At 43.8% G+C, this 21,541-nt stretch overlaps 1 protein-coding gene across 1 annotated transcript in view; it reads left to right on the top strand.

Moving 5' to 3' along the window:
• Window positions 1-21,541, top strand: part of Csmd1 (CUB and Sushi multiple domains 1) — a 1,139,207-nt gene that overhangs the window by 888,787 nt on the left and 228,879 nt on the right. Inside the window, exons 24-25 of the mRNA XM_077792480.1 lie at window positions 8,506-8,697; window positions 9,120-9,246. Coding sequence (XP_077648606.1) covers window positions 8,506-8,697; window positions 9,120-9,246 — 319 coding nt within the window. The remainder of the gene's footprint in view (window positions 1-8,505; window positions 8,698-9,119; window positions 9,247-21,541) is intronic.

Genomic DNA, 21,541 nt, shown 5'->3' with positions numbered 1-21,541 from the left:
AACACCTCATCTGATGTGTTGCTAAATTTCCTCCTCCATTTCCTCCACCATTTGTATTTGATACATTTAATTTTCCTTAAGCAATATAGCAAAACACACACAAAAACAAAACATATTCTGAGACTGTTTGAATATTCCTACATTTAAAAGTAATTATATATTAGGAGACGGAGGCAGGAGGATCACAAGTTCAAAGCCAGCCTCAGAAAAAGCAAGGTGCTAAGCAACTCAGTGAGACCCTGTCTCTAAATAAAATACAAAACAGGGCTGGGGATGTGGATCAGTGGTCAAGTGCCCTGAATTCAATCACTGGTACCCCCCAAAATAATAATAATAATAATAATAATATTCAATTTCGCAGAAATATTCATGATTAAACAATTCATTATTGAAAGTATTTATCGGTATTTAAAATATAAAACTGTATTACAATTCTAATGCATTCTATTTTGGTGTTGGAGACACATTGGCTGAATAATTTTTCACTGGCCACCTTTTCTATTGGCTCTCTATAGATTGGTATTAATTTACCAAGCTATCGGACTCTATATTCAATCTAGCTTTAAATTCTGTCTCACTTTTATATCAAATCATATTAAATTATTTAAGTGTATATTATAAAAGTTTTCATTTGTACTTGGCCATGAGGACTATATAGGACTAGTTCCTATAATGAGACACTTTAGAATCATTGCCAGTTAGTCAGAGGATTGGAAAAGTCAAGGCATTTTAAGAAATTAGTGAGTTTCCGACTTTAAAACAAAAACTTGTTGAATTTTATATTTTTAGACATGTTATTTCTATATAAAACAAAAACAACAAATTATAAAAAGAGACCCTTACGGGCAACTGGCTGCTTTAGTTATTACCTGCAGGTAACAGGAATAAAACACTGAAGATAAATCACACAAGGCCTGTGAGACATGGTGGTCTGACTTCCTGGTGCTGCTTCTAGGTCTCCCTGTGTGTCCATGAGTGTGTCTGTGTGTTTTGTGTTTGTGAAGCTGAAGGGACCTGCCGCCGTCACCCGTGCCATCACCCATGCCCGTGCTGTTTCCCGCCAGCCATGCGCCCCTTGGAGAGCACAGGTGGCTCATTTAGAAGCAGCCATATCTCATGGTGCGTGGCTGCCTGTACATGGGCTGCCTGTGCTTGCATCCTGTGGCCACCACCTCCTCAAGGAACAGCCGTGTGACTCCAGCTAGTGCATCCTCCCCTGCGGCCACTCATCCTTAGGTACACAGCAATGCCGTGGTGACACCCCTCCTTAGACTCTCTCAGCCCTGGAGGGAGACAGAGCTGTGCATTGTAAGATCCTGTGTTCAGGTGCGTTGATTAGCAGACAATGCCCCTTGATAGGCAGCATGATAGTGCTAGAAGTCAGCTCCATCCTCCTGGACACGCACTGGGCTATTAACTTTGCACCTCGCAAGATGTCTGAGGCAGAGTAGGGGCTTTGTGAATCTGTGTTGGCTAAGGGTCTCATAAGTGAGTCAGTGCACATCAGGGAACAGGATGTGCCAGGTACGTGTTCCCAAGCAGAGGACTAGACAAACACTCTCTCTCTCTCTCTCTCCCCCCCTCCCTCACTCCCTCCCTCTCTCCCTCCCTTCTTCCTTCTCCCTCCTTCACTTTAACATCCATAAATACATTGGGCCAGGTCTGGGGATATAGCTCAATGGTAGAGCAATTGCCTAGCATGCCTGAGGCCCTGGGTTCTTTCCCCAATCCACTGTCCACACCACCACCCCCAACGCACACATCAATATGTTGGGGAAAAAAAATCAAGAAATTATACTTGCAAATGTACTTCATCAATGAAAATGAAGTATTATTAGACCAAGCTGCTTTGAATAATTTAGTGCCTTTATCAGGCGGAAGTCACACTTAGGACAGTAATATTGAAACCTCACCTTTGTCTGGGAGTAGCAATTGTCTCCATGACCATCTTGCTTGTTGGAATGTGTGAGTCGCGCCCTGTGGGACATGTTGAGGGCAGTGCCAGGCCAGCTCAGCACTGACAGACTTCTGCGGGCTGCTGCTGTGTGACAGTCACTCATGACAGCTCCTAGAAGCTCCTGCTCAGAAAACAGAAGTGTCCGAGGGACCTCTCACCCTGTGTCCTGCTTCTGTGTGCCATGGCCTGCCCCAGGACACGTCGGTAATTGGGAAGAAACAGAAAGGAAAAGATGGCTGTGAAGGCCCGGTGTCCAGTGGGTCCCCTGAGCTGTGTGCCCCGTCCATCTGGCCACCCTGTGGTGATAGCCCACTCTTCTTCCTCGCTGTTGTGCTCTGTGAGGGCTGACATCGTCGCCTTCTGCATCCAAAAACGTCCCAGGCACATTTCAGTGATTTCATAGAAGAAGTCTTCCATGAAGGCTCACGTGCTCCAGGACTGGACGGCCTGCGGGGAGAGGCTGCAGATCCCCAGGCCCTCCCTCGGCGCTGACCTCTGTCCTACCTCGGCCACACACACGGGGCACAGAGCCCGCACTGCTCCTCACCTGAGAGCTCTGCCCCGTTTATCCCACTCCACGCCACCGGCCAGTGCAGCCACCCTTCCCAGTCCCCTACCCTGTTGGCCCTGTCGCACTCTGACCTGCAGCACTGGTCACGGAGCCTCAGGGTAGGTGGCCGCTCACCTGGCTCTTCCCGGGAACATGCTGCACCTTCCACCCAGTGCCTTCCTTGGGCTTCTCTGTCCACAGGGCACCCACTGGCTGGGTGACTGGCAGATGCTTGACGCCTGGGCAAATGTCCCCTCTTCTCTGAAGCTTAACCACGGCTCAGGACTTCTTCTCCTGCCTCTCAACTGCGCACAGACCTTTAGTCTAGCATTTAGCGTTTGAACCAGTGTTTCTTTTCCTGGTGAGATGGTGGATGACAGGCCCCTGCACAATCCAGCTGCTCCCAGTCCCCAGCTCAGAACTGGTAAGACCCTGTCTTGAGAAGGAGCCCTGTGCTGACCCTAAGTTCTAACACAGAGCAAGATAGTTCCAGAAAGCCATACTCACCCTCTGGGTGTAGCTGGAGACTCACGTGGAGGGAGATAACTCCTGTCCTTCCATTTCCATGCCCACCATGTGAATGTCTGACCCCAACTCACTCTGAGCTCCCCACCCTGAGTTTCAAATATCCTCAACACAGAAGGTCGGAGGGTCATGTCACCAACCAGTAAGAAGGCAAGTCATCCAGATTCCTTCCTGGTGACATGTCAGAGCTGACAGGACTTCACTAGGACAGAGAACACTAGGGCAGGTTTGGTTTGAATTTGTATGTTTGAATTTGTATGACAAATTTAGAATTGTGAAATATTTCAGGACACACCCCTGGAATCCTTAGCTGTGACTGCTTTGCTTCATGATTTGTTAGCAAGTCACTTGATGAAAAGAGCAAGATAGGTCCAGAAAATCCATTCTTGGGTTGCTGACTCCCATTCTGGACTTGGACAGGGTTTTGATGTCTCTCCCTGAGGCTCAGAGGTTCACATTCTGTTTAAATGTCATCAATATCCTCTTCACTATTATTTTTGGAAAATTTGGAGGTTCTTTCCATAGAGACCCCTAGCATAATTATAAAGTAACAGCTTGATAATAAAACTTAACCTGTGGGTGGAATGGAGTGAATTAAATAGAAGAAGTGGTGAACAAATCAATTTGAAACCAACAGCATCTATAAAGAATGACATAGATCTATATCTAAATGGTTTAAAAACTAAACACACACACACCCTAGATTTCATTCTTAAGTAACAGGCTGTTTTAAAATGTGGGTCCATTAAGAACTTCAGGAAGTTCAGCGTTAATTAACTTTTCTCCTCAGTTGAGTCACAGAGATTAGTTTCAGCAAGGATGCAGCCTTAGCCTCCCTTTCTTTCCAGGTGACTGCAAATAAATACAGTTAATAAAGTGAGGGCATTTGTCAGCCTGTTCTTTTTACTGCATGTATGTGGGAAACACTCTCTTATTTTTGCACATGACAGCCTTTCTTAGATTACTAAGAGATTTTTTTCCCCTGAGAAAGAATATTATCCAAATGGGAATATTTCCGTAAATGTCTAAGGTGGCGGTTCTCTGCAGACACCTGAAGGTGTCCGTGCTGGGGAGCAGGCCGCAGAGCACGTAGGGGAAGCTGTTCTTCTCCAACATGCTTTCCCACCTCCCCTGGCAGAAGACCCTTCTGTGGTATCAGTCAGAGTTCTCTGGAGGAACAGAATCAACAGGAGGTATGGTTATAGAAAGGGGATTTATTAGATTGGCTTACACCACGAGAAGCTGGACAGTCCACAGTGGCCAGCTGCAGGCTGAAGAGCTGGAGGAAACAGGAGCTTGCAGTCCAAGAGGCTGAAGCCACAAAACAAGAGTGATCAATGGTGCTATCCCTGCCCAAGGCCAAGGGCTTCTGGGAGCTCCCTGAGAGTCACTGGCAGAGTCCACTTTGGAAGAGTCTGATGTCCTCAGTTGACCATGGCAGCGACCAAGAACCCATTCAAGAAGAACGGAGCTTGCATCTGCTGCTGCTTCCTTGTTCTTCTCTTATTCCTTCCAAGCCTCTAACCCCCCCCCCCAGACAGTGCTGCCCACACTTGGGGAGGGACTCCACTTCAGTTTACTGTCCTACATGCCAATCATTCCTAGACACACCCTCACTGACATACCCAGAAGCTCTTAATCCGATCAAGGGGACAATTCAATGGAACATTTAGACCAGTGCTGCAGCCCCTGCTGGACCTGCCTGTCCTCCCGGCTCAGCAGGGCGGGGAAGTGGACCACGTGGGGAGCAGGCTCTCCACACCTCCACACAGGTCCCTGGGAGGATGAGAGCTGGTCCAACACCTGAGGCTAGCAGTCTGGGATAACTGCAGTGACTGTCCCACGAGAAGTCACAGGACTAAGTCTAAAGGAGGCTAAGAACCTCGTGACTCAGAAGGTGTGCAGCAGACATTCCCATGGGCCTGATGCTTGCATCTTGTTTTGATGAGCACTTTTGGTTCACAGTATCTTTGCTGTATTTATGACTGACAAAGAAGTCACTGGAAAACAGAGAGACCTGGAATCGCTAAATAGCCACACTTTGAATGTAACTCTTAATAATGTTTTCACACAAACTCCTTGATTTTTTTTTTTTAAGTTGCTGTGGCTTAACGAAATGCAGAACCTGTTTCTATGGCCTGCGTTGTTGCTGGCTGGTGGCTTCAAGGTGGAGTGTGCTGCTCTCTGGATTTGTAAAGATATTATTAGTCTTTGGCAGTCCGATGACTGATCATTGAAGTCTTTTAAATTCACATTCCAAGGGAAATCTCTCTTCTGGAGGGATATTTTTTGTAGATTTAAATGCTATATATATTTTTAAAAACTTGAGACCTAAAAATAAACCTTAGCAAAGTTTCCTAAAAAGGTATAGAATCTGTAACACAGAATGCTACTTTGACATTTCAGAATTCTGCCCTAGCACATCAATTTTGAATCATTTTTTCAGTATTTAAAAGCAGGGCTGAAGTTTTTAGGTCGTGGTTCAACATTGCCTGTAAACCCAGCAAGAGCAGCTCAGTTGGAATGAACTCAGTGGAGTTTGGGGGAGACACCGTTCACTAGGGCTGTGTTCCCAAAGCCCTGGGCAGAATCGGGGTTCAGGGTGGGACTGCCCTCTTGGCCAGCTCAGAGTCTACCCGCTGGAAGCAAGGAGTGCCGTGCCAGCCCTTGGGTCCCCAGAGCCCTTCCTCCAGCTCTTCCACACACTGACACGGGGCTCCCAGGGCTTCCTCCAGGGGGGTCCAGGATTTCTCCTGTGTCAGGTGAGACCATTAACTGTGGGAGGGTGTGAGCCAGAAGCTGACTTGGGTTGGTTGACTGCTTTGACCTCCCGACAGGGATTGCTTTAGGGGTTGTTTTGTACAGGACACTGGGGAGGCTGTAGGCATTTAGGAGCCAAGTGTGGAGCTTCCTTTATGATAATGCGTTCCATCATGCCGCAGCTTCCTAAGTGACCTTTTGAAGAAACAGTAAAAGCTTCAGAAGAAGCCAGGTACAGCCGCGATGAAGAGTAACTGTGCCCCATAAACACAGCTTCCCTTGGCGGTGTGACAGGATGTGGTGTAAAATCAAGTTTCGAGATCGGGTGATAGAAAAGACAATAAAACAGATAATTCTCCAGAAAGTTCAACCCTCATAAAGTTTCTTAGACATTTTTATTGACACGTCTTTATTTGTTGACTTGTTTGTCTTTTGATGTTTCTTTCCTCCTTGATCCAAATAAAGTTCTTAGACAAGTGTTGGGGGCAGAGGAAATGCTGCTTCCAGCTAATCTTAGAATGAGTATATTTCTAGATTTTGGAACTTTGATAATGTAAAGGACCCGCTCTCTCAACCTAGGGAGGTGCGTATTCTGAGTAACACTGTGAGCGCTGACATCTATAAATGATCTCTAGAGCTCATGGCTATAAATTACTGAGAGTTCAGGAGGCTCCCAGGAAAGTCACTGTCATTATCAACACAGGCAAACGTCTCCTGCAAAGAAAGTAAGAGTCTCCTCTGTGCATCAGACACGTAAGTCATTGTCAAAATGAATGACTGCTTCTTTGGGCAGTCTCTTCATCGTGTGTGTGTGTGCGTGTGTGTGTGTGTGTGTGTGTGTGTGTGTGCACTTAGCTTTTAAGCACTAGACGGACCTGCAGAGCAGCATGGGACTGTCACCTTCACATGGACAGTCACCTTACTCATACCCTGGCACAGTGGTGCTGGTCAGAAGGCTAGGCACTGCACTCTGGGTTGTTGTTTTCATAAGTGGATTTTGTTTGACTCATGGATATTCCGAATCTTGGGTGCCGCTGGCACTTGGTGCCTAATTGGAGTCAGAGAAGGTGGAGCATTCCGGTACCCCTTTTGCTGTCAGGACAGAATCCTCCTGCAGGGTGGCAGGTGGAAGTCACCACCTCCAGGGCTGCGGTCCCAGGCCTGGGCGGAACTGCCTCCTAAAGCCCAGTTCAGATGCCGTCCTGCCAAGACCCAGGTCAGGTAAAAAGACACAAAAGAAGCCCCGGCCAAGTGCTCCACAGGCCATTGGAACCCTGGGTGCTCAGTGGATTTGGTCGCAGGTGACACAGGAGTTCAGTGTTTCCCTCAAACAGCCAAATATCTGCCAGTCCCTGAAGCCAGGTGGGACTGGGTCCCTCTCTCTGTCCCTGCCTCCCTTGGGGCCATCTGAAGCACCCCTTGCTGGTCAGTGCACTCTTCTGCTCTCCCACTCTGGACATCCAGAATGTTAACGTTTCCATTTCTTATGTCTTATCATCTGTTGCAAAGATAATCACGTTGTAGTTGGCAAAGAAGGAAACCTCTCAGCAATCCCATGTACATTCCCACAGTGTACTCTCTTCCCTATATGAAGTCACAAAACCCAATCTTTAAAAAAAAAAAATTGTTTTTTTTTGTGTGTGTATTTGTTGATGGAGAGCATACCTTTATTTTATTTTTTTATTTTTATGTGGTGCTAAGGATGGAACCCAGTGCCTCACCCATGCTAGGCATCTGCTCTGCTACTGAGCCACAGCTCCAACCCACAAAACCCAATCTTGATTGGAGACCACCTGGGTATAACTATATTGCAAGTTTCAGGGAATATTTTCCTCAGTGGATGGTATCTATCTCAAAATGCAAACCGGACAGGCCAATTGGCAGAAAAATCACATATTTATTTCATAATTCAATTGTTTTTGAGAAAAGGAAAATTAGGTAGAAATAGAAGTACACAGAACATGTGGCCCTCAAGCTTCCGACTCTATATAAGCATTAAAATTCACATCATAACGTGAAGAGAAATAGGTTACTGTAAGACTGTCTTCACCGATGGCCCTAAGTGTCGCCCACATGAGGCCACCTGCACAGGGGAGCCTCCCTTCTGTCCTCCATTGCTTTGACAACTGAGTTTTCCAACTCCATTATGATTCACTTCTGCGTCTCTGTCTGGCTGAGTTTCTCAGGAGCCTCGTGGCTTGGGGACATGGCAGGTGGAGACTCAGGAGTCCCTGGCTTTTGTGGTCAGGATCCATTTATAACCCCCTGAAGATGGAGGCTGAGAACCTGGAGGAGGTTAGCAGGAAGGTGGGAGGCTGCGATTTGGGCTGGTGCAGGCACCAGCTGCGTGAGCCCTGGGGGTACAGACAGAGGCACGACCTTCTCAGAGATGGAGTTGTGACAGCGAGGGGTGTGGGGGCTGCCAGGCTCCTGACTCGGAGGAGGCCTGGGGAGTGCAGCGTGCTGACCAGAGGTGTGGGTGGACAGGTGGTCAGGGTGGGAGCACACGTCCTGGGGAGCGCCGAGGCAGCCAACCCTTGGCTCTGAGGAGTGGTTTACAGAGACCCCCGAGACCCGAGTCCCTCTCCTCACGACCACACCCTCTTCCTCTTGCTGCACCCCAGGGAGCCCTCAGCAGCACTTGTTCCTCCTTTAACTTCAGGAGGCATGCACTTGACCTTGAGTACGTTCACTCTTCCCTCTCTCTGCACAGGTTTTGACCTAGTGAAGTGTGAGGACCCGGGCATCCCTAACTATGGCTACAGGATCCGGGATGAAGGCCACTTCACAGACACCGTGGTCCTGTTCAGCTGCAACCCGGGCTACGCCATGCACGGCAGCAGCACCCTGACCTGCCTGAGCGGGGACCGCAGGGTGTGGGACAGACCAGTGCCTTCCTGCGTAGGTGAGTCGGGAAGCAGGTGAGGCTTCACCAGGTGAGGAGAGGTGGAGAGTGTGGCTGCAGGTAGCTTGGCCACCATTCTGCAGAGACGAGAGAGTATGTGCACCCCGCTACAGTGTGCACATACTCCTGAGATGGGCAGGTGCCTGTGCGTGCTCCGGTTTGAAAGGCATTTCCCAGGCCACTTTGTGGAGGTCCTGTGCACAGAGTTGTGGGAATGACCACATGGTGTGTTGCTGTTTTACACATGCACCTTAATGACCTGTCAAGGAAAGGGCTGGGGGTGTGGGAGAAAGGATGGAGCTGTTGATGCACTTCTTCATGTATGTGGTTCAGAGGTGATTTTTAATTCAAGGTTTTGTTCATCAATGAGCTCAACAGAAGGGGCGGCCCCTGGAGTGATTCCCCATGTCTGTGTCTTACAGCTGAGTGTGGAGGCCGGATCCCGGCTGCCACGTCAGGACGGATACTGTCCCCCGGCTACCCAGCCCCTTATGACAATAACCTGCACTGCACCTGGGTCATAGAGGCCGATCCCGGGAGGACCATCAGGTAAGTGCTGGGACTTGGCCTCAGGGATTTGAGGACAGAGGAGAGAGAGCAGCACACTGAGTCCACGGAAAGAGGAAAATGGAAGGCTGTGCCCTGAGATCACACGCACGTCTCTGCTGGTCCTTTGAGATCACATGTGAAGCCATGTGATACTGTTATCACCGGTGACAGTGACAGAAACAAAGTGAAGTCAGTATCTCATCAATGAGCTGAGAGGCATGGACGTCATTGCCTATCAGTGGGTGGTTGTGCAGCTCAGATCTGGGTGGGCTCAGCAGGACCAGTTCCCATGGCCTCCTCGGGAACCTGGCCTCCTCTGGCCTCCTGGGAAGACCCAGGCCCGCCTGCCAGTGCCCTTCCTGCAGCATCCAGTCCTGTGGAGGGCCCTTAGCAGCAGGGAATGCAAGTTCCAGCTTCTGCTTGCTACCCTCTGCTGATATGTGGTCACCAAAGCCAGCCTCGGGGACCGGACAGGACTCAAGGCACACAGAAGGGGTCCCTTGATGGGAAGAGAAGCAAATGATCTGATCAAAAAAGGGGGCGCCACAGAGGTGAGAGGGAGACCTGGCCATTTTCAGGGGACCAGGGTAATTTGAGGTAGACCAGGAAGGCACTGCAACATCCCAAAATCACGCCAAAATGACACTCATTTACGCTTGTAGAAATAGTGCAAATATTCAAACAGAGCGTTCTGTTTCAGTTGACAGTTCAAAGTGTTGGGATGATTTTCTTAAACCAACAAGAAGCAGTGTTTTAAAGTAGGCGCTCCTGTTCCAGTTGGCAGTTGGCGATAAATAAGAACATATAGCAAAAGGGCAACTTTAAAACACGTTCTTTAATCACAGTTCTCCACAGAGAGCAGGACTCGGCCTTCCACAACTCTCCTCTTTCATCCAAGTTGCTTGTGAATCTCAGTGAAAGTTAGTTTCTAAAACCCTTGGACTCCAGCAGGCCTCTCCCTGAGCCCTGGGTCTTGGCACCTTGCCCCCAGGCCACTGTGCCCAGAGAAGACACACTAGGTCTGTCTATACCCACCTTGACCCAGGTCAGACACAAGTAAGGACTGCAGGGCCCATGACCTGGGATGAACCAGGGATGCTGTCTCTGTCCATAGAAGGCGCCCTGTTCAGTTAAATTTGTCATTCTGCAGCTTTATAATGTGACGAAATGGGAAAAGGTATAGGGGACTCAGCCTTGTTCTCTGAGGCTCTTCTTCTGGCACTAGCTCCCCTGAAACCGTGTGTCTTACTGTCCACTTGGTCACGTTGCCACCACGTAAGGGGAGAGGAAAAAGAACTCAACGCATTTGAAAAATTCACATATGTTACTTTGTAATAGCTCATTTAAAAACTAACGTGTCCTTATTCAAGATAAATGGTTAATTAAATAATTATCAAAGTATTGGGACAATACCCAGATGTATGTGAGTAACAAAATTTTGGATTCTGCATTTTTCATGAAAATCAATAAGATCACTCTCTATTGAAAGAAATAAAATTAAATATCAGTTATTTCTTCATTTTTAAATTTTATTATTTGTTTTTATTTATTTCTATTTACTTGCTTTTTAGTTCTACATGACAGTAGAAGTATTTTGGCATATTATGCTTACATGAAGTACAACTTTTTCTAATTAGGATCCTATTCTAGGGTTGTACGTGATGCTGAGTTACTCTGGTTGTGTTTTCAGTACAAGGCTGGAAAGTTACGACCATTTAGTTCTATGTCCCTCTTATTCCCCTCCCCCTCCCTTTGTTGCAGCCAGGTTTTCATCCAGCATTAAGAGTGTCATGAGGGTCCTCCAGGCTGAAAATGTGAGATCTGTTAATCCACTTTAAAAGCACAAGGGAGTTCTCGATTTTCCAGCCCTCTACTGCAGGATACGTAGTCTTTTTTTTCACTGTGACGCATGGTTCCACATGGACATTCTGCAGCCCTGATCTGAGGATCTCTGTAGGTCTGGCATATAAACAGCTGCTAAGTTCTTTCCCTTGTGACTGACGATGATGAACAAATGCCCTTGTCTGCCAATACCTGATGCGATCCGTATAGCAGCTGCACAAGCAGGACTTTGATTGGTCCTTTTGTTTTTTATTTCTAATTATTTCCACTTTTGTTTACATTATTTTATTTGTTGTTTTTAGATACACATGACCCTAGGGTGCATTTTGACTTATCATACATACATGCGTGCAACCCATTACAATTTTGTTCTTGTGGTTGAACACAATGTGGAGTTTCACTGATCATGTATCCATATGTGAGCTTAAGAAGGATATGTCTGATTCATTCCACTGTCTTTCCTATTCCCATCCCCTCTCCCTTCCCTTCATTTCCCTGTGTCTAATCGAATGAACTTCTATGCTTCCCCTCCTGCTATGGGTTACATCCATATATTGGAGAGAACATTCGGCCTTTGTTGTTTTGGAACTGGCTTATTTCACTTTGCATGATATTCTTCAGTTCCATTCATTTACTGGCAAATGACATAATTTCATTCTTCTTTAAGGTTAAGTAATATTCCATGTATATATGGAACGTATATACCACATTTTCTTTATCCATTTGCATGGTGGTACACACCTGTAATTAGCGTCTCAAGAGGCTGGCACAGGAGGATCAAAGCCAGGCGTTCAAAGCCAGCCTCAGCAACTTAGTGAGGCACGAAGCAACTCATCGAGACCCTGTCTCTAAATAAAATAGGAAAAAAATAAGGGCTGGAGTTTGGCTCAATGGTTAAGCACCCTGGATTCAGTTTTCAATTCCAAAAAAATTTGATTAAAAACTAAAAAACTAAATATAAATTCTTAACATTTAACTCCTGTATACTTTGAATAATATAAAAATAATTCCACAGGTTTTGATTTTGAAAAAGTTGTAGAAAACATCTATGATTAATGAAAAGACTTTCTGTAAGCAGACTCTGTTTTCTTCCAGGAAGATTTCAATGGTCACTTTCCTGCAGTTTTCCTTGTGAACTATTTCCCTAGAATTAGAACAGAGCACTGCTGACCTCTGAATGCAGACACTTGACTCTGCAGGTCCATCTAAAACTCCCAGGCAGACTGCGGCTGGGGCTCAGGGGCAGAGCGCTCGCCTAGCATGTGTTGGGCTCTGAGTTTGGTCCTCGGCACCGCATAAAAATAAGTGAATAAAACAAAGGTATTGTGTCCATCTGCAAATAAAAAGATATATTTTAAAAATTCCCTTGGCACGAGAATAAGAAAGAGGAGGGAATCACTAAGGAATAGTGAGAGGGAACAACATGCACAACTCTTCCAACAAGCTGAGCGTGCTGTTCACTACTCAGCACCACAGGAAAGGGTCTCTTCACACAGCACCGTGTGCTGCAAGAGTTCTCTTCTCATCTGTACCTTTCACATGTGGGCATACCTGTTATCACATCTATGAACTTACCTGTCCAACTTGAGGCAGGAACCTCTTCCTAATAAGGGAGTTAAGAGAGCAGCGTCAATGTTTATAATTAATTTACTCAGTCGCTGGTCAACTCCATCTGCACGACATTCCAGTGGTTGAGTCACTGTTAGTTAAGAACATGTGTCCGATGTTTGGTATGGAGGTTTGGAAGGCAACATGATTAAAGGCACAAGATGCACTAATTTTAGGCTTAAAATTATACTGATACTCACACTTCTTACTATACTGATACTAACCACACTTATTGCATTGGTAACACAGTCACATTACCTCCAATTTTTTATTTGAAAATGAGGAATATATAAGTTATATGAACCAGACTCCAGGATTATTTTGTGTACTAAAAATGTCTCAGCATAAACAGACTTTATCATTATACATTTATACTAATATTTTAAATTGTAAATATATTTTTATTCTCAAGGAATGTTTAAATAAGATCTTAAAGAATGAAAAAGGGCTGCTTTTAGTTCTTTAGGCTCATTCTTACAGGCCTGCTATGATGTCATTGAGGCCCAGAGCAACTTCTGAACATACATTTCTTGGCTTTTTATTTAAAAAAATAGAAAACCCCAAGATAGTTATTAGTTATTGGTTATGTGGGTCATGTTTCAAATTTTAATGAAGATGCTATAAAGCAGTTACCTATGGAAAAAGTAGCTGAAAGTCTAACAACAAGGTATGGCAGTATCTTGAGTCCTATTATGGGTCGAATGCTTCTCTAAGACCCTCAGTGCACTTCTTGCTGAGCACAGTCATGATCTGTGTAAGAAAGGGGACACAAGGAGGAAGACTTTCAGCAATTGCCTTAAAGGCTACTCTACACAATCACACGAGAATGGTGCTCCTGAGGCATTCCTGCTCTTCTGCACGTGTAATTGTCTAGTAAGCAAACTTGAACATCCTGTGGTCAAATGGTCCACAGGGAGTTGTATTTGGTGATATGGACTAAGGTTAGTCTTCTTAATAATACTATGCAGTATTGTCAAAACTATCCTTAATTCAGACTTAAAACAAAGTAACACATACATTGATGACCCTCATCTTCCAGGTGTGTCCTGGGTTGGATTTTCCCAGTGCCAGGCCATGGAAGGTGGATGCCATCTGGTGTGAAGATACAGGAAACATTTATAAGAAAAAAAATGTTAATCTACTTTTGATCAGCTTTGGAGCTCCCTATATAAAACTCAGGAGGAAAACAGAAGGCAACAGATCTTCCTCTACTGGGTGTTTATCCTGACCCCAGTTGGAGCCTGAATAGGTGTGCGTGGAGCACAAACCGGGAGTAGTTGCTGACTTGAGAGGCAGACTTGTTCACCCAGGAGTAACAGCCTGTTGGTTTTCCCCTCTCACTAGGATCACAATGGAGTGGTCTCACCATCATCACTGCCTTCTTCGTCTAGTGAGGTGCTGGGAATCCGCAGGACACTACAGGTTCACATACAAATTAGCCACACCCAAATTTCAACCAAGCTTTAGAGAACAGAGGAGGGAATCTCAAACCCATGACCAGGCCCCAAGTAGGAATGACTAGAATTGGGTCTCAGGTCCCAGTCATGGACATCCGCTCCTATAACAAAGCAGACTTCACCCAAAGGCTGTGGCTGCCACACCTACGAGGGGGAATCAATCTAGATCATACCAGAAGGCCATGGCCCAAAAAGAGTGGAAGAGAAATCTGTCCCAAAAGATGCATAAAACACAAAATAGCTATAAAGGAAAAGTGAAAACACAAGATAACATGACACCCATTAAAGTTCATAATTCACCAGCAGCTAACTGTAAAGATATTGAAGTGGATCAAATGTCAGATAGAGAGTTCACAAGAATGATTATAAAAATAATCAATGAATTTTAAAAGAGCACAGAGACAACTGAATGAATTAAGAAAGTCAGTGCAGGATAAGATGAGAAACTCAATAAGGGTATAGAGAGACTGAAAAAAAATCACAGAAAATCGTAGAAATGAAAGACACAATACATCAAATAACATTTTCAGTTAAAAATCGCTGTAATAGAGTAGACCATGCTGAAGACAGAATCCCAGAGTTTGAAGACAAAGAGGTTAGCCTTGAACATTCAGACATTAAAGAAAGCAAAACAAGTTACCATGATCAGAGTATACTAGAACTTTGAGACAACATTAAGAAACCAAATTTAAGAATCAGTGGAGTTGAGAAGGGTTGTGAGATGCAGCCTAGGGAACGGATAATCTCTGAAGGGAAATAATAACAGAAAAATTCCCAGACCTCAGTAGAGTAATAATGGGTGATTCAACACACCTGTCTCATAAATAGATAGGTCCTTTACATAAACTCAGTGAAGACTTGGGACCTAAAAACTATTATTAGTCAAAAGGACTTAATAGGTATCAGTAGAAAAATTTCATTCAACACCAGCTGAATAACATGTCTTCTCAGTAACTAATGGAAAAGTCTCCAAAATGGACCATATTTAGGCACAAAGAAACTGTCGGCAAATACAAAAAAAAAAAGTTGATAAAATTTCTTGCATCTTATCAGAGTATAATGGAATAAAATTAGAAATGAACAAAAACAACAAAAAAGGTACATAAACTATATAATCACATGGAGATTGAAAAGTATACTTGTGAATGATGAATGGGTGATATAATAAATCTGGGGATAAATTTAAAAATTCTTATAATCAAGCAAGAATAGAGATACAATATACTTGAACCTCTAGGACTCTATGAAAGCTGAGCTTAGAGGAAAGTTTGTAGCTATGAGTATCTACAAAAAATCAGAAAGATCCCAAAATAAACAACCTAATGGTCATCTCAAGGCACTTGGAAAAAAAGAACAAATTAAATACAAAACTAGTAGAAGGAAGGAAATAATTAAGATCAGAGTCAAAATCAATGAAATTGAGATTTAAAAAATACAAAGGATAAGTGAAATGGAGAGTTAGTTCTTTGAAAAAGGTAAGCGAGATTGATAAGCCCTTAGCCAAATTAGTCAAAATTAAAAGAGAGAAGACCTAAATTAATAACATTAGAGATTAAAACAAAAGCATTTCCTTTAAAATATGGAAGAAAAAAAAGAATTGTTCACTCTCACCACTACTATTTCATGTAGTGCTAGAAATTCTAGCCACAGCAATTAGAGTAGAGAAGGAAATACAAGAGATAAAAATAGGAAAGGAAGAAGTCAAATCATCACTGTTTGCAGATGATATGATCTTATACTTAGATGATCCAAAAATTTTCACCAAGACTATCAGAACTAATAAATAAATTCAGCAAAGTAGCAGATTACAAAGTCAATATACAAAATCAATAGATTTCCTATATACCAATAATGAATCTGCAGAGAAAACTATCAGAAAAGACAATCCCATCCAAAATAACCTCAAAAAAAGAAAATAAAATGCCTAAGAATAATTCTAACCAAGGAAATGAAAGACCCCTACAATAAAAACTATAGAAGACTGAAGAAAAAGTCCTCAGAAGATGGAAAGGTCTTCCATGTTCATAGATTGGCAGAATATTGTTCAAATGACCATATTACTAAAAGCAATGTACAGAGTCAATGCAATCCCCATCAAAATACCAGTGACATTCTTCACAGAACAACAACAACAACAAAAACAGTTCTAAAATTTATTTGAAAGAATAAGAGACTCAGAATAGCCAAAGCAACTCTAAGCCAAAATGGCAATACTGGAGACTTCACAATACCAATATTACAGAGTTACAGTAACCAAAACTTCACAGTACTGATATAAAGCAGCCAAATGGACCAATAGTAGAGAGTAGGAGACACAGAAACAAACCCACACAGATACAGTCATCTGATACTTGACTAGAGAGCCAAAAATATATATTGGAGAAAACACAGCCTCTTTAACAAATGTTGCTTGGAAAACTGATAATCATGTGTAGAAGAATGAGACTAGACCCTTCTCTCTCATCCTTCACAAACTCAACATGGATCAAAGACTTAGGAATTAGATGAAACTATGCAACTCCTATAATAAATCTTAGGTTCAACATTTCAAAATATAGGCACAGGCAATGACTTCCTCAATAGAACTTCTAAATCTCAGAAAATAATGGCAAATATTAATAAATGAGATGGCATTAAAGTAAAAGCTTCTGCATAACAAAGTAAACAATTAAGAACATAAAAAGAGAACCTAAAGAATGGGAGAAAATCTTTGCTAACTACTCTTCTGACTGAAGGTTAATATCCAGATTATATAAATATAAATATATATATCCAGATTATATTATATTATATATGGATTTATATATAATATCTATATTATATATAAAAAATAAAAAGTAAAATAACCCAGTTGGGCTCAGGATGCTGAGGCAGGAGGATCATGAGTTCAAAGCCAGCCTCAGCAACTTATCAAGGTTTTAATCAACTTAGCCAGACACTGTTTCAAAATAAGATGTAAAAAGGACTAGAGCGTGTGACTGAGAAGTTAAGCACCCCTGGGTTCAATTCCTGGTAAACAAACAAATTAACAACAACAACAAAAAAAAACAATTAATAAATGAACAAATTAACTAAACAGACACTTCTCAGAAGAAGAAATACAAACAGCCAACAAATATATGAAAAAAAAATGTTCAACACCATTATAAATTAGGGAAATGCAAATCAAAACTACACTGAGATTTATTTCATTCCAGTTAGAGGTTAGAGTGGCAGCCATCAAGAATACAAACAATCATAAATACTGGAGAGGATACAGAGAAAAAGGAACACTTTTACACTGTTGGTGGGATTGTAAATTAGTACAACCACAATGGAAATCAATATAGAGGTTCATCAAAAGACTAGGCATGAAACTACCATATGAGCCAGCTCTATCACTCCTTGACAGTTATCCTGAAGAATTAAAGTCATCATTCTACAGTGACACATGCAGTCATGTTCATAGCAGCACAATTCACAATAGCCAAACTGTGGAATGCCTACATGTCCATCGATGGAAAAGAAAATGTGGATGTATATATTCGGTGGAGTTTCACTCAGCCCTAAAAGAAAAAATAAAATTATGTCACTTGCAGGGAAATAGATTGAACTTGAAGAACATTATATTAAGTAAAATAAGCCAATTTCAGAAAGAAAAGTGCTGTAAGTTTTCTCTCATATGTTAAAGCTAGGGAGAAAAATGGAAAAGAACGAGATGGGCAATCTCATGAAAATTGAAGAGAGATCAGTAGAGGAATGGGACCAGAGAGAAAAAGGTAGGAAGGGAGAGGAGAAATTCTGGATAATTCTATTAGCTAAATTCTAAATTCTATTGTTATAATGTATGCATGTATGAATATGGAACAATGAATCCCACCATTAAGTACAATCTCAATGCACCAATAAATATCACAGTGGACCTCACTGATCTTTTTTAGATAATGTGAAGAAATAACTCGTTAAGAGGATTTCAGCCAGGGAATGGAGAGCAGCAGAGACTTCAAGATTGCCCCTTGCCTTAGGCTCCTCCAGGGCTCAGCCTGCATCCGGGGAGAGGCCACTGGGTGTGGCTGCCTTCACCAGCCACTGAGCAGGGAGGGAGGCAGAGGAAGGAACCAGTGAGCACCCTTAGCTTGCAAGGTTCTCCTACACACAATTTCCATTGCCACCTGTTACCCCACTTACACATCTCCAAGCGCATGGCTCACCTTTATCAAGGTCCACTAACCCACCAGGAAGTGTGAGAGGGACAAAGGTGCTGTTATTCTCTGTCCCCAAGTCTCTGTGTGAATGCAGTAACAGTCACACACCACCCACACGGTCCTCAAGAACTGACCAGTCTCCTGTGGAAGGTCTTCAATGACCGGGCTCTGGTGTCTGCCACTCAGTTCCTGCAGAGGCAGCAAGGTGTGTGTTTGAGCTGCCTCCTGAGTCCCAGGGATGCACCCACTGGACATTTCACAAATTGGAAATGCACAGTGATGTCAGGGAAGTGAGGTTCACCTTGTACCTGGAGGGAGCCCTGGAGAAGGACTGGAGACCTGGTGGCAGCCAGGGAGGCAGGAAGGTGAACACAGGGGAGCTCAGAAGTGAGGCTCGAATCCAGCCTGCAGAAAGTGAGAGCAGAAAGCCCCGTGGGCACTCCTGGAGCTGTCTCAGGCTATGGAAAGCACAAGGGAGAGTGGGAGCCGGTCTAGGTTCCAGCCTCAGCTGCATCCCAGCTCCCCCAGTTCACACCTGCACACACACTCCAGACCCTCCCCTGCCCTGCGCCTCTGGCTCCCGTTCATGCCTGTCATCCTCCTCTAGGTGGGGGGGTTGATCTTCAGGTGATCTGCTGGTTCTGTTAGATACCAACATCCTTGGAGGCTCAAGTCCCATATACAGAATGGCACAGAATCTACAGGTAATAACCTGCACACATGCTCCCAAATACTGCCGACTTCTGCAATGCCTAATGCAATATGAGATATGAGTCAGTGTACTGTAGTGTTTAAGGAAAATAATAAGTGCTGATGCAAATTTAAAAACTGACCTGTAGTGTGGGCACTTGTAATTAAACACTGTCCCTCTGTTGAGTGTTTATATTTCTAGTTTTTGATACTATATATAATGATATGTCAAATAGTCTTCTAAGTCAAGTTTGCCTATTTTTATAATTAATTTCATACAAACAAATCCCTACAAAATGACTTGCTGAATCAAATGGCAAGACATTTCCACGTGTTCCAGTGCAAACCTTTCCATCTGTCAATGCCCATGACTTCTGTGGACACTTGAACCATTTTGCCTGCTCTTCAAATGCACGGTAAATTCAAGGTCTTTGGAATGGCCTCTAAGGTTAACCACTTCTCTTTGTTTTGATATAACAAAGTACTATAATAAAATGAAAACCCTAAAAGAAGTTTGTACCCATCCTCTGAACCAAAAAAGACTTTGTTGAAAATATGGTATATATTTTACAATTTTTATGTAAATTCAAATATAACATTTGATTTATATATTTATATATTTTTATAAAAACAGTATCATAGCATAATATTATTCTGAAAGTTTTTTTTTTTTTAGTTAGTAAACATGGCCACACTTTTTATGACCTTACTTTGAATTCTACTTCAGTCTATGCAGTTGTTGAGTCATATTTAATTGCCTGAACATAAGGTAATTTATTTAAACAATAGCATTTTGGATACTCGGGTTGCTTTTGATTTTTTTCGCTGTTGGGAGTAATGTTCCTGTCCTCCCAGCCTCTCTCTCAAGAGTTCTCTCTAGGAGGGCTCTCTAGCAGGACTTGCTGTGCCTGCACATTTGAATTCACACAGCCATAACCAAAGTGCTGTAGAAGGAGAACACGTGACCACACTAGACCATGAAAATGTACCACACCTCCATGTTCTACTGAGTCTGGGCAGCCCCTAGCCTTTGCCACTGTGGCTGGGAAAAAAACTCTACAATGTTTAATCTGCTGTGTTTGTAGACAGCTTTATTTGGACTGCTCCTGCCATTTGCATCTGTTTGTATCTTTAGCCAGTTTTTTCCCCTACCTTTCCACTTCCCTCCCCACTCAGTCCCCTGCTGTTGAATCCCCTGCCCTTTTCTCCTGGCCTCACAGGAGCCTCCCCAGCCTCTGCAGTGTGGGGGTTTTTCTTTCTAACACCAGCAGCTGACACTCAGAGTGCCCTAGGATGGGACCACATTCTACTCAGTTCTTAAACCTTCTCCCCTGGTCATTCAGTATGGGTCATTTTAAGTGCAGTAGTTTTTCATTTGAATGAGACATGACTCCTACTTTCTCAATATTTAATTTTGTCTTACCATATTTTCTTTGAAGTTGCAAAATCTTTTCCAAGATCCCAAACTCATGGCACCAGGGTGCACGTTCGTTTGCTCACACAAGTTCCATTAGCACATAACACATGTGCATAAAACTGCCTGACTTATAAGAGTGCAGTTTGTTCACAAAAAGTGCAGCCTCACGTCACTAGACTAACAGAACATCATCAGGACCAAGATGAGCCTGTGATTCCTACACAATTATCCCTCCCCCAGGATGCTCACTATTCTGTCCTCAAATGAGTTTTGCTGAATTTGAACTTCATACAGGATGGAAACACTCAGGGCTTTGTTTTATGTCTGGCTTCATCTCCTCGGCCTTCACTCCCTGGGTGTCCATCTGCTCGGGTACATGAGGGCGCTGTGATGTATGTACCCACCCTGGGGGTGCTGGGTGCTGCGATTGCTCTCATCAGCTCTGGGTGGCTTCGAGCTGGAGCTGCCCCCGTGTGCTGAGGCGTACTGGAAGGTGCAGGTGCACCTGTGTTGCTCTCAGGTAGCCCTTGGAGCAGGCTCTCAGGGTAGTGGAGAACCGTCACCCAGTCACTGTAGACCTGTCTCCACTCCCGTCTCAGGCCTCAGGCTCTCCACCTTCTCAGCACTCCACCTTGGCTGATTCCCACTTGGCACCTGGGGGCCACAGGAGTTTGCATTTTGGTTCCTGGAGACTAATCAAGGCCAGCGCCTCTTACATGTTGAGTGGCCCTCTGAGCACCCTCTGATGCCCTGCTCCTTAAAGCCCATTTCTGCATCCAGGCTGTCTTCCTTGTTAGTCTCCACCTGGTGTCTACCTTTTCTGAAGGCAACCTTCATTGATTGCATATTTCACACCTTCGTTCCTATGTTCTTTGGTCTTTCCTGTATCCTGAAGTTTTCTTCTGTTAAACACTGATTTTTCATTTAATGTTGGATTTGTTTTCACTGATTTTTATTTATGTTTCCTGAATTTCTGATCTGTATTTAAATGCCTTATCATGTATGTTGTTCTGATGGTTCTTAGTGGTTTTCTGTTTGAAGGAAAGACCTGGACTTCCAAAGGTCGTGAAGATACGACGCCAGGTTTTCCTGTAGGT

The sequence above is a fragment of the Urocitellus parryii genome, chromosome 14, assembly GCF_045843805.1.
Source record: "Urocitellus parryii isolate mUroPar1 chromosome 14, mUroPar1.hap1, whole genome shotgun sequence".
Classification (NCBI taxonomy): domain Eukaryota; kingdom Metazoa; phylum Chordata; class Mammalia; order Rodentia; family Sciuridae; genus Urocitellus; species Urocitellus parryii.
This window is presented reverse-complemented; position numbering and strand designations above follow the sequence as displayed.